This window comes from Saccopteryx bilineata, chromosome 7, assembly GCF_036850765.1.
Source record: "Saccopteryx bilineata isolate mSacBil1 chromosome 7, mSacBil1_pri_phased_curated, whole genome shotgun sequence".
In the NCBI taxonomy this organism is placed as follows: Eukaryota; Metazoa; Chordata; class Mammalia; order Chiroptera; family Emballonuridae; genus Saccopteryx; species Saccopteryx bilineata.
In genome coordinates, this window is record NC_089496.1 from 1,266,582 (window position 1) to 1,280,268 (window position 13,687).

Below are 13,687 nucleotides of genomic sequence, written 5' to 3' on the forward strand. Positions count from 1 at the left end.
TGGCAACAAAGGTAATGCACTAAAAAATGAGATACTGATACAGGAAATCTAGATGAATTCTTGCCATCACCTACTGCACTGGAAAACTGCCCTAACCCCCGTGTTCAAACCAGGTGAGACCCTAAGAAGAGTTATTATGATGAGACAGAAAATGCCCTAGATTAAGATGGACCACTTCTAAAAAGTTGCTGTTGTGCAAGGTCAAGTTAGCGGAAGTGCACAAAGCATGTGCCCTGCAGAAAGCGTCTGGCTCTGGCGCCTGAGTCAAGGGGTCCTTAAAATGTAAATGAATAGTGACAGTAACGATGACCTTGCCATCATTTTAGTTTCAGGTGCTCAGAAAAATTGGACTTCATTTGATGGAGTCATGAGCAGTTGCTAATTAAAACTGAAAGTACAGGGCTGCTCTCTCCCTCCATACTGCCCAACTCCTCCTTCCTCTCCAACCTGCTTTTAGCTGCTTTGCACAGAAAGATGCTTAAGGAAAGGACCAAAGTCTCTCTATTTCCAAGGGTGGCTGAAATTCATATGCACCAGACTCAGTATGCTGGGAAAGTTTGAGGAGGGAAGAACTCAAATTTTTATGCTCCATTGGTGACAAGCAAGTCACTGTACTACCCAGATCTGTTGCGGAAGGCAGGCCTGGCGCTAGAATGAGGCATTTACTTGAGCTGCAGATTTAAGGGGGTACCAAAATCTCAGTGAGACAATATTTTATTGTAATGTGAAAAAAATAAAACTTCCTGCTAAAAACCCACGAAGAACACAGTACAACAGTTTCAGTAAGGACAGTATCAGTCACCATGCTGTGCTAATATTTACTCTTAAGACAGAAAGAAGAATTAGTATTATGATCCTGTCTTGATCATTGCTTGTGCAGGTGTCACCTGGCCTGCTGTGCATAGCCTAGGAGAAATTGGGACTTGGGGAGCCGACATAGATGCTGACACTTGGGTTACAGGACTGGCTGTGAGTAATAAAGCCCTTTGTCTGTGAATTGGGAGTCTCCACTCTTCCACTAGCATCTCTGAAACTGTGTCCAGCTAACTTGTCAGATTGCAAGATGGGTAAAAACCCTTCACAGTTCTGTTAACATCGACCATTGGCTCCACCTGGAACTCCTACCACAGCCACCTAATGAGTCTTCCTACACCTGTCTTTGCTATCTGTCACAAGAGTCAATGTCTTTAGAAGCTTGATTTATTTTTAAATGTGAGTTTGTAAAATGTGAGCTCATTAAACTCCTCTGCTTAAAATCTTTCAATGGTTTCTTTTTTCATATAGAATAAAATCTGCACTTTCCATTATATCCTATAAAGTCAACATGATCTACTCCCCTGCCCATCTCTCTATAAAATCAATCGTCCATTTTCTCATTATGCTGCCATATCCACCTTTCTTTTCTAAGATATTTTTGCCTAGAAGTGCTTGTACTTGCTATTTCTTCTGTCTAGCACTTAGAATCCCCATGCCTGGCTCTTTCCCATCCTTCAGTGGAGTATTATGAAATATACATGAATAGGAGAGGCAAACATTTTTTTTTAATTTTGAGATTCAATATATATATATATTTAAAATCCTCAAAATAATCAACATGAGAAAATCAGAAATTTTCTGTAGGCATTTGAACCTTGTCAAAATTCTGAAGTCACTTCTGAAGTCTCTACCTACTGTAGGTAAAGTGCTTCAGCTCTCCCAGCCCCCACAACAACATGTTGATACACTAAGGATGGCCCTTTGTCTAGCAGCATTTCTATTACCTAGGAGCTTGCTAGAGATCCAGACTCTTGGGCCCCTCCCTTATAGCCTAGTTTTTATTTACACCATTTAAACTATGTGTTGGATTCCCAGTAACTCAGTTTGATTCTTATACCCTGTGGATTTTTTTTTTCTGTAATACCGAAAGAGATGGCTTGGATATTTCTCAAGATCCTTTGAATTTTCAGATTTTTTTCCTTCTTTTCCAAGTGAGAGGAGAGGAGATAGAGAGACAGGTTCCTGCATGAACCCTGACTGGGATCCACCTGGCAATCCCTTCCTGGGACTAATACTCTGCCCATCTGGGCCATGTTTGCAACCAAGCTATTTTTAGCACCTGAGCTGGAGACTCCACACAGCCATCTTCAGCACTTGGTGCTGATGTGCTCAAACTAGTCAAGTCATGGCTGTGAGAGTGACAGAGAGAGAGAGAGAGAGAGAGAGAGAGAGAGAGAGAGAGAGAGGAGGGGGAGGGGTGGAGAAGCAGATGGTCACTTCTCCTGTGTGCCCTGACTGGGAATTAAACCTGGGACTTCCACACACCAGGTTGATGCTCTACCACTGACCCAACCAGCCAAGGCTGAATTTTCAGGTTTTTATCCAAGTTCTTTTTTGCTTTGACTTAGATACCTGTAATAGCTTCTGGTTGTTCAAGGCTGTGCTTTTTCAAATCCAGCCACCATTTTAAGTGATGTAATATGAAAGGCATGCATTTGGATCTGAAAGACATGTTCTACTATTTTTAAAATAAATTTTATTTATTGATTGATTTGAGAAAGACACAGACAGAGATTTGTTATTCCAATTATTTATGATTTCATTGTTTGATTCTTTTATGTGCCCTGACTAGGAATCAAACTGCAACCTGGTGTATTGGGGTGGTGCTCTAACCAACTGAGCTACATAGCCAGGGCCACCATCTGGGAAATTAATTATCCTCTTAGTCTGTTTCCTCTTATTTTCAGTGGATAATAAAATTTTCTTTCTAGAGTGCTAATGAGGACCAGTGTAATGTAGCAGAGTAAGGTCTCAAAGTTGATCAGGAAAAGTTAGTTACTGTCTTTCCCTCTTACCTTTTACATCGTGCCATTTTTTGCCTGAGCAAACAACCAACCAAAAGAAAACAAGAAAAATCTAAAAACTGCAAGAATCAAAGCCCTTAAATACTATATAAATCAGTTTTTCTGCCTGGTACAATCTGACCAAGTTGCCAATTCCCATTAGTTTCTCACTAGATCCCTTTAACCCATTTTCCACTTAAGTATGACCAATATTAATATGTTCTGCTTGGTTCATATCTGTCTCCCCTCAAGAGTATATCTTATATGCCCTATATTCTTCAACTACTGTAATTACACTTGCTCACCAAGGTATAGGATGAAATCTTACCTCTTCAAAGAGTATTCCTGGAAAGACCAAACTCTTACTGACCCAACTTTTCTTTGAAACCCATAGTCATTTAAGAGATTGTATCACCAATTTAATTATAAACTCTTCTATGTTTATGTTGAATTCGTTCTTGCTATTTCTTTTCCAGCTGGGATATTAGATTTTTGAAGATGGAAATCATGCTCTATATTTATTTATAACTCACAATAGGTGGCAAAGTATTGAGTCATAAACCCTATTGATGCCCAAGTTCCTTTTGGCTGCTTTTAAATTACTGGATACTTTTCTAATGCTGCTGATTCTATCTGAGCCACATGGTTTCCCTCTGGGAAACTTTAAATCACAGTCTTATTCTGGAATTTTTAGAACAAGGGTTCCAAGTTCCAGTGCTTGTAGGGTCCATGGAGATTCATAAGGAAAGAGAGCCAGGTATAAAAATTCAGGGGTTGATGAGAGTGAGGGCCCCAGGAGAGAGAGTGCCCTGTCTACACGCATAGGCGCTACATTGGTCTGGCTAATTGTTGCATGTAGGAATTTGAGTCCACAGGTTTTACTTTGATAAGAGAAGTCAAGATTCTAGACATTTACATAACATTTCTCAATTTTCTAACTTTGAAAAATATTTTAAAGAATTTCAAAATAAAGCAGGCCAAACTAAAGATAACTGTGCAAAAAGAAGAACATATAATTCCTCAGAGCAGTGGTTTTTGATCCTGGTTACAAATTTGAGTCATTTGGAGAGCTTTGAAATATTATGATGACTAGGCCACAGATCAGGCCAACTAAACTAGAATTACTTGGACTGTGCCCCAGGTATCAATATGCTTTTTTCAAAGCTACCCAGTTGATTCAATGAGCAGTTCAATTTGAAAACCACTGTGGTAAAGGATGTGGTCTACCTTCTCATTTCTTATATAAATTTAGGATTGGCATTATTTGTAGGGAGTAACTAAGGCCTCAGATGATCTCACTGTGATTGGATGCCTTAATTAGCATAGACCTTAAAACACTCAACTCAGTAACTTCTGCCCCATTTGCCTAAGGATTTCTGACTTGTGATAAAACTTTTGAAATCTTCAGCTAACTCCATTTAGTCAGTTGATCTACATTGCTATCATGTTAAAAAGTCATTTCTTTGTGTTTTGAAATATATAAATGCTAACTGTTTTAATAAATTAAATACACTGCTCACAAAAATTAGGGGATCAGGGAACATGCAGATAGTCCAGTACGTTCAGCCTTTTGTACAGTGCATTTTCACCCATGAAATAAAAATGGTTTTGCATCTCATTTGCATAATTGAACAACTTCCTTTGACTTGTCATTTGCTTTTCTGATGTTCTTGTTTAATAAAAAAAATCAAATGCTTCTTTTTTTATTGCTTCATATTCTTTTTGAAATATCCACTAACTTTTGTGAGCAGTATATTTATAATGCTAGTTGTTTATTTCCAGTACTGTTTCCTGCTCAATTTATTTTTAAATTGGCTTTTTTGACAGTAAAGTTTCATATATCTGGGATAAAATAATTAAAATTGTAACTTTTTTGCAGTCCCAATGTCCCAAATCTATCTGCTAAGGGTGGTTTCCTAAGAACTTAAAAAAAAGTCCTTATAGACTTAGAGGAGTCAATGTGTACATGAAGACAAAAGATAAATATGACAGCACTAAAATAGTACTCTAAAGCTTCAAACTCTCCTGTGGTTCATATAATCTGACCTTTAATTTTGCTATTTCAATTCTGATGTTTTCTTTTCTGACCCAAGTTTCTAATTTTTTAGTAGGTAGTCTTAGAAATCTTGGCCATTACCCAGCACTGAACTTATGTTCTTTAATTTTTTTGCTCTTCCATTAATGTAATCCAAGGGTTTTAGTCACATGGTTGTGAACAATTTAGTAGATTGGCTTTATTAAAAATTGCCAGAGGCCCTGGCTGGTTGGCTCAGTGGTAGAGCATTGGCCCAGCATGTGGAAGTCCCAGGTTAGATTCCCAGCCAGGGCACACAGGAGAGGTGACCATCTGCTTCTCCACCCTTCCCCCTTTCCTTCCTCTCTATCTCTTTCTTCCCCTCCCACAGCCAAGGCTCCATTGGAGCAAAAGTTGGCCCAGGTGCTGAGGATGGTTCCATGGCCTTCAACTCAGGCATTAGAATGGCTCCAGTTGCAACAGAGCATTGCCCCCTGGAGGGCTTGCTGGGTGGATCCCAGTAGGACGCCTGCAGGAGTCTGTCTCTCTGTCTCCCTGCTTCTCACTTCAGAAAAATACACACACACAAAAAAATTGCCAGCCTCTTGATATCATCCTTTAAAGAGCTTTCCCTTCTTTTGAGAGGCAATATTCAAGATTTGGGTAATGTAGGAATTGCTGATAAACAGAAGATTTGGGGACCATTACAGCCTACGAGGCACTTTGTGTTGTGAAGTCATGATGTGACAAAAAGACCATTATGCCTCTGAAAAACATTCACCTGTGACAATTTGAGAAATACAGAGAATACAATTGAATTGTCTCAAGATAAGGAATTCTTATATTCACTCACTGGAAGATACTAAAATCAGTATTATAAATGCAAAAGCAACTGATCGATGATTTCAACAGTTTGAGAAATTATGATTGAGTGATGAATTATTTCTTCAGGTAATTATATTTAAGGCCAATAATTTGTACTATATATTATTAAAGACTATATGAATAATGACTTAATCAGGTTACTTGGATATATACAGTAAAAATTGTAACAGTTCAAGAATTATATACATCCTCCTTATGTCTACACAAACTAAATATTGTAGAAAAATGTAACAAATTAGCAGTGTATTTTAATATGTTTTAGAGAAGGAATGGGGCTTACTTGAAGCTTAAGTGAAAGATTTTAGCTCTTTAAACTGATCCTGGCTTAATGTTCTAAGCCTATTTTAATTTATATACCCATCTTTGGTAGCTAGGCCCTCTTGTGTCTAATTTGAAGTACTCCCATTAGGCTTCTAGTGATTTAAGTCTTATTTTCTTATCATCACTTTCTAAATTTAATTAAAAGTTTTAGGGATGTGTGTTTTGTATTGGATTTTCTCCCACTAGATTATAAATTGCTTAATGACCATGCATTTACATGTATCTATCTCTCTGTGCCTAGCACAATGCTTTGCATAGTAAGCATTAATTAAATTCTTTTAAAAATAGGAAATTAATTTTCATGTATAATATGGCAGTTTATCATGGCATTTGTAATTACCAACCTGATTGCTAAGATGAAATAAAAGGAGTCAAATTTAAATCTTACACAACAACACGTTGGCAGTATAAGAGTAAGGGGAAAAGAAGAAACCATTCAAAGACTTACTCTGTAGTCACTTGATGTCACATAAAATATAGGGAGGAAGGCCAGCCAGATGATGCATGTGGTGTACATGGTAAAACCAATGAACTTGGCTTCATTGAAATTTTCTGGGCACTTCCGTGTTTTGAAGGCATACACAGTGCATAAGATCACCAGGACCACATCGTAGGAGAGTGAGATCAACATGCTGGAATCTCTGACATTGCATTTTAAGATGACTGTTTCCCGCTTCTCTGGAAGGGTGTACCGCCTGGTGCCTGGAGCCTCCAGGATGAGCCACACAGACACCACCACGATTTGCACCAGTATCAGACCCAGGCAGATAAAAACCTGAGAACTTGGGCTGATGAATTTTGGCCTCTGAGCGCCATTCTTTACCCCATTGAAGATGCGGGCAATGCAGTTTGTTTTGGTTAGCAGGGCTGAGTAACAAATTGCGAAGGAGGTCCCCAGTCCCAGTCGGCGCAACGCGCAGATGACTGGTGACGGCTTGGCAATGAAGAAGAATGTCATGCAATACGACAGGCCAACCCCAAACAACAAAATGTAGCAGAGTTCTCGGCCTGATGCTTTGACCAAGGGTGTGTTGTTGTGCTTGATAAAAACAGTCACAACCATGCACGTACACGCAAAACCCAGGCAGGCGATAGTGACTGGACCAATGGCCCAGGCATCTTCCCACTTGATGTAGTCCTCAGGAAGGTCAAAGCAGCTGGATAGGTCTGCAGTGGGCCACTGCCCAAGGCCACAATCTGTGCAGGTAAACTCATCAGCCAAGTATTCGTAGGGCTCGCATGGGATGCAGATCCAGCAGCAGACATCCCCTGGTTGCATATTCTTCATTTCATTGGGGGCACAGGGGTCACTGCACTGGGAAGTGGGGACTGAGCTCCGGGACCACTGGATAGAGTTGGCCTCTAGTGACAAGGTTTCTGACCAGTGACCAACCTTCAAGTAGGAATATTTGCCACCCATGTACTGGAAATTGAACACGTTGTATCGTCCCATTCCATCTCCAAAGGTGTCAAACTTGACAATGCTATCTGCACCTTGATTTGGGTTGAATGGAGCTGTGACATGTAAAGTGAAAGAAAGAAAAAGAACATTGTTTAGGTGTCTTGGGTGTGATCAGTAAATTACTTTGTCATACACTTAGCAAAACTGAAATAACAGAGAATGGGGATTCCAAGGCCAAAATAATTTATCAGTCACCATTGAATTTATCCATTACAAGCTACTAGAATACTTGTGTATTTATAGATTCATTCACTTAACATTCCTCAGTGCCTCCTGCTTGCTAAGTGCCTGTGATAATCATGAGCTCAGTACAGTGCCAGCCTCCAAAGGAGTTTACTGTATAACAGGAGAATAGGCAAACATGTGGCCATATTCTCAGTGGTGTGTTAATATTCATTTCTTGAAAGACTTTACAATAGGAATTGGACAAAACTTTGTATCTCATCCTTATTATGTATTTATTTATGTACAGCCACTTAAATATTTTCCTGAAAACAAACAATTAATAGAACTTTTCTTCTTCAAAATGAAAAAAATTTTTTCAATTATAAGTGTATGGTTTGCTTCTTTTAAACAGTTCAGATGATTCAGCAGAAAATATTAAGAAAGCCCACCAATGATCCTTCAATGCTAATATTTTCACGTTTTGGAATGTATTCACTCTGACCACACATATGAATGTGTCTATATAAAACATGCTACTATCCACATAAGCACATATAACCTGAATATTTTTAAGGCACCTGGGATATGAAGAAGGTAGGTAACTATGCTTTAAAGTATGTTCCTAACTATAAAGAGTCAGTATCCCTCAGTCAAATGATCTGCTCTCAACCTTGTCCCTTTCTTACAGCTGTCTCTGAGTTCTGAAGTAGCAGTTCTCTAAGCATCTATATTTCTTCTCTTCTGGTTGCTGCTCATTCATGTCTCTCTTGCCATGTTTGCTGCCGCTCTGATCACCATTTTTATGTCATCTACTCTGAGCTACTGTGTACATACTATTTCACACTGCCACACGTTACTCTTTCCTTAGATGTAGAAGAATGTTGCGTGGCCCTGGTTGGTTGGCTCAGTGGTAGAACGTTGGCCTGGTGTGTGGATATCCCAGGTTTGATTCCCAATCAGGGCACACAGGAGAAGCAACCAATTGTTTCTCCACCCCTCCCCCTGTTCCTTCTCTCTCTCTCTTACCCTTCTGTAGCCTTGGCTCAGTTGCAGCAAATTGGCCCTGGGTGCTGAAGATGTCTTCATAGCCTTGCCTCAGGTGTTAAAATAGCTCAGTTGTGGAGCAACACAGCAATGGCCCCAAATGGGAAGAGCATTACTTCATAGGGGGCTTGCTGGGTGGATCCCAGTTGGGGTACATGTGGGAGTCTGTCTCTCTGCCTCCCCACTTCTCACTTAAGAAAGAAAATAATGTTGCTTATGTCTATAAAATGCATAGACAAATTGTATTGGGGTAGGCTTGCCTGTATTGATGAATAGACCCAAAATTGTTTTATGCCTCAAACACAATGGAATTTTATTTCTCTCTCAAAGGCAGTCTAATGTCTTCACCAGTGGGTGTCTCTTCTCCACATGGTGATTCAGGGACCTGGGTTTCTTATATGTTGAAGCTATACCAATTTCTAGAGCCTCTTCTTCATCAATGTCTATCTAAGTGGAAGAGAAAGGAGTGTGAAGCAGGCATACCTATTTCTTGAAAATGTAAACCTGAGAGTGGCACATTATTGATTAGAAATTAGTTACAGGGTCATATTCAACTTCAAGATAGGCTTGGGAATGTGGTTTAGCTAATGTACCCAACTGCAAGCCTACTATAACATGAGAAAGTGGAACTTAGAGAACACTGCAATTTCTTACACTGAAGGTATTTGCTGTCTTTGTCTCCAACCCTTCTGAGCTCTATTCCACCATTTCTGGGGCTCATGTTATTTCACTCAGTGGGAAACATCTTATTGTTCTTGGGTGCAGTTATTTTATGGAGAAAAAGCATTCCTCAGTGAGTTACTTGGGTCCTTGGTGAAATAAAACTTCACATTTTAGAGGGGATGAGTGGTAGATGAGTACAGAGGGAATAAATGGTAATGGATGAGGACTTAACTTGGGAGGATGAACACAAAATATAAGATACAAAGATGTGTTGTGAAATTGGGCACCTGAAACCTGTATAACTATGTTAACTAGTGTCATCCTAATAAGCTGAATTTAAAAACTAAATACTGTAATTGAGAGAAAAAGAAATAAAACCTTACATTTTACCAAATAGCCCTTCCCTGCCCAGCTCCCATAGGTGCTCCTAGATGGCTGGGTTGGATGGTTTATAGTACCATTTCATACCACATAGGAAGTCCATTAGTAAATTTAGTCCAGTATGCCAAATTTATTCCTCAATTATTATGATTTCTTTTCTCCTAGTGATCTTATTATCTCTCCCACCATTTACTTTCCTAACCTTTATCCAGCTTTCTGCCACATTTGCCAACCCCTCACATATTTCTGTGGGTGTCTGCACTCCAGTTGTGGGCTGACTTCAAGTTCATAGTGAGACAGAGGGAGGTAGTGGATGAGTGCATGGCTTTTGATTTAGATGAACTATGTGTGATTCTCATCTACGTCTTTTAATAAGTCCTTAGACAAATTAACCTTTCCAACTCTGTTCCTTAATCTGTACATTTAATATAAATGAAAATTATAAAGTAATATAAATATACTAAATAAATTGATCACTTCCCACTGACTTATGACACTTGAAAAATATTAAATTGCATGATATTCAACTCTCTATGTTGTTTGCTGTTTCTCTTAATCTATTTTCATGGCAGGATGATCTTTTCGCAACTACCACAGCTTTCTGCTATGCTTTAATAGCTGTTAGGACAAGTGAACAAAGGAGTTGAAACATTATGATTATATTTTTAGTAGTAGGGATCAATAGCAGAATTCTTATGTTACATAAAACAATTTAGTTTATGTTTAGAAGATGACGTCAGTGTAATGGCGCGGTAGGAAGCGATACTGATAAATCTCCCCCAAAACTCAACAAGATCTTCAACCAGAAACAGAAAAACCTATCCTTGGAGCCTCCAGATGTTTCGCAATACACCCGAAGGTATGGTCGAGCAAAAAATTGGCTAAATATATAATCAAAAATATAATCAAACCCCAAAGGAAATAGGGAGTAAGAAATGCTCCGCTTTCCTCACTAACCTTAACAGGGTGGCTTTCACTGGGAACTGAGAATATAGAAACTGAGGCGGGCAAAGGGGGTGAATAGATCCAGGCTGTGGCACAAATGGCCGAACCAGGCTGTGGCACGGAGATCCAAGCTGAGGAAAAACTGTTCCTGTGGCAACCCGGGAAATACAAGCTAACACTTGCGCCAAACCCAGACAAAGAAAGACAAGTGGGGCAGCCATTTTCCCCAATCTCCTGGTCGGCGCGCGCAGATAGTGGGCGAGAAATTCCTCCGAGTGCGTCAGCAGTGGGCGCTCGTGTTACCCCACAGAGAGGCAGAGTCAGGGGCCTTTGTGTGGGCTGAAAGAGGAATCTCCGGGCTGCCCCAGCGCCCTGAGGGAGCCATGCACAGGGAGGGAGCGAGAGCCAATTCCAACGCTGCAACATTTCCGTGCGGGAGGGGGTTTCACTCAGAGGGTGAGACTTCCAGCCTGATATCCTGGTCTGTGCACAGATAGTGAGCGAGAGTTTCCCCCAAGCACCCCAGGAGTGGGTGCCCACCCGTGTTACCGGACAGAGTGGCAGAGCCAGAGGTCTTTGAGTGGGCAGAAGCCCCACCTGATTATGCTAGTAGCTCTGACTGACTGAGCCTTACCCAGAGCCCTGTGCTGAGTGGGAATAGAGTGGGGAGTGGCCAGCTCTATGAGCCTCTAACTATCCAGGCAGAGGCAGCAGCAATCCCATAGCTGGATTATCAGGCTACTAATTGAGAAAGGAAAGACTAGGAGAGAGGCTCCAGGAACACGGACTCTCTCACTGTCAGAGCCTATAAATGCTAATGAGCCTTGACTGCCAACGAGACTGAAGCACAATACACGACATTGCCATAGAGACTTATCAACTGCAAACCTCTACCTGAGCGTGCCAAAGGGGCAGAACCCGGTGTACAGAGTCACCGACCAGGAAGAGGGAGAGAAAAGAAAAAGCAAGAAGATACCCTCTCAAAATCAAGAATAATCCGCAGACTTTATAACCTATCCCATTTTATTATATTTGTTCATTTGTTTCTCTTATCTTCATTCTGCTTTTTTTTTTCCTCCTCTAATTTGGTCGTTTAACTCTCTGCTGGTCTTACTCTCTCCTCTCCTTGAACTGCACTACCCATAAGTGTTACATCTCCCATTATCTTTTCTTTCCTCTTCCTTTCTCTCTATGAGGGTTGCACTCCAAAACCCTTAACTCTCTTTCTCTCCTCTTTTTTCTTTTTCTTCTGCTGGTGGTTCCCTCTTTTTTTCTCTCTCTTCTCTCTTTCTTTTCTCCCTCTATATTAGTTTCTTCCTTTCTCCTTTATGTCTCCTCTCTTTCATACCTCAATACGAACAAATTATCTTATCTGGGACTCAAACGTATGTTTGTGGCATTTTGGGGTTTTTTTACTTCACCTTTTTAACACACTAGCAGTGCTCCCATCCCTGGCTCTCCATTTTATCTAGTTCTTGTTCGACTAAATACAATAGTAATTTTTAAATTTGTCCCCCCATTTTCCTGTTTCCCTCTTATTCCTTTCATCATAACTTTTAGTCAACCAACACCTATAAGCAAATCATTTTATTCTTGACCCAAATTATTTCCTTATTTGCTTTTTGTGGGTCCATGCCCCCTTTTTTTCTGTTTTCTTTTTTTGGCCCTTTATTACTTCTCCCCAATTCAGGCCCTCCAGTACAGGCATTGTTTGTTCTATTTAGTACAATATAATTCACAGTTCACCACAAGATTTTCTCAAGAAAGAGGGGAGAAGAGAGGAGAGGAAAAAAGAAGGGGGGGAATAATTTTCTTTTTTTTTAATTTAATTTTTTTAATTTAATTATTTTTTTTAAAAAACTCTTTTCAATTTTTTATTTTTATTTTTTTAACTTTTTATTCTTTATTAAATCTCATTAATACTAACAACAAAACCACCCTCAGATGCCATTAAGGAAGAGAAAATGGAATATCATGGATACAAAAGAAAGAGAGGTAACACAGATAGATGAGGAAAAATCTATGGAGAAAAAATTTAATATATTGGAAACCTTGGAGTTAAACGACAGAGAATTTAAAATAGAAATCCTAAAAATACTCAGAGTTATAAAAGAAAACACAGAAAGGCAATTTAGGGAGCTCAGAAAACAACTCAATGAACACAAAGAATATATTTCCAAGGAAATGGAAACTATAAAAACAAATCAAACAGAGATGAAAAACTCAATACATGAGCTGAAAAACGAGGTATCAAGCATAGCTAATAGAACAGGCCAGATAGAAGGTAGGATTAGTGAAAGACAAGCAACTTGAGGCACAACAGAGAGAAGAAGAAAGAGACTCAAAAATTTAAAAAAATGAGATAGCCCTACAGGAATTATCTGACTCCATCAAAAAGAATAACATAAGAATAATAGGTATTCAGAGGGAGAATAGAGAGAAAATGGAATAGAGAACATACTCAAACAAATAATAGATGAGAACTTCCCAAGCCTGTGGAAAGAACTAAAGCCTCAAATTCAAGAAGCAAACAGAACTCCGAGTTTTCTTAAACCCAACAAACCTACTCCAAGGCACATCATAATGAAATTACACAAACCAAGAGCAAAGAAAAAATTCTCAAGACAGCCAGGGAAAAGAAGAATACAACATATAAGGGAAGGCCCATTAGATTATCATCTGATTTCTCAACAGAAATTATACAAGCTAGAAGAGTGGACCCCAATATTTAAAGTCCTGAAAGAGAGGAACTTTCAACCACAAATACTATACCCATCAAAGCTATCCTTCAAATATGAAGGAGAAATAAAAACCATTCACAGATACAGAAAAGATGAGGGAATTTATCATCAGAAGACCCCCACTCCAGGAATTACTAAAGAGGGTTCTTCAATCAGATACAAAGAACAAAAAAAACACAAAGCCACAAGTAAAAGCTCCAGGAAGAACACAATAAAACCAAATTTAAACTGTGACAACAACATAAAG

At 39.4% G+C, this 13,687-nt stretch overlaps 1 protein-coding gene across 3 annotated transcripts in view; it reads right to left on the reverse strand.

Annotated features, from left to right (window-relative positions):
* Positions 1 to 13,687, reverse strand: part of GRM3 (glutamate metabotropic receptor 3) — a 281,732-nt gene that overhangs the window by 21,080 nt on the left and 246,965 nt on the right. For all 3 annotated transcript variants that reach the window (XM_066240048.1, XM_066240046.1, XM_066240047.1), the window contains one exon: positions 6,488 to 7,554. In XM_066240048.1, the coding sequence (XP_066096145.1) occupies positions 6,488 to 7,554 (1,067 nt within the window). The remainder of the gene's footprint in view (positions 1 to 6,487; positions 7,555 to 13,687) is intronic.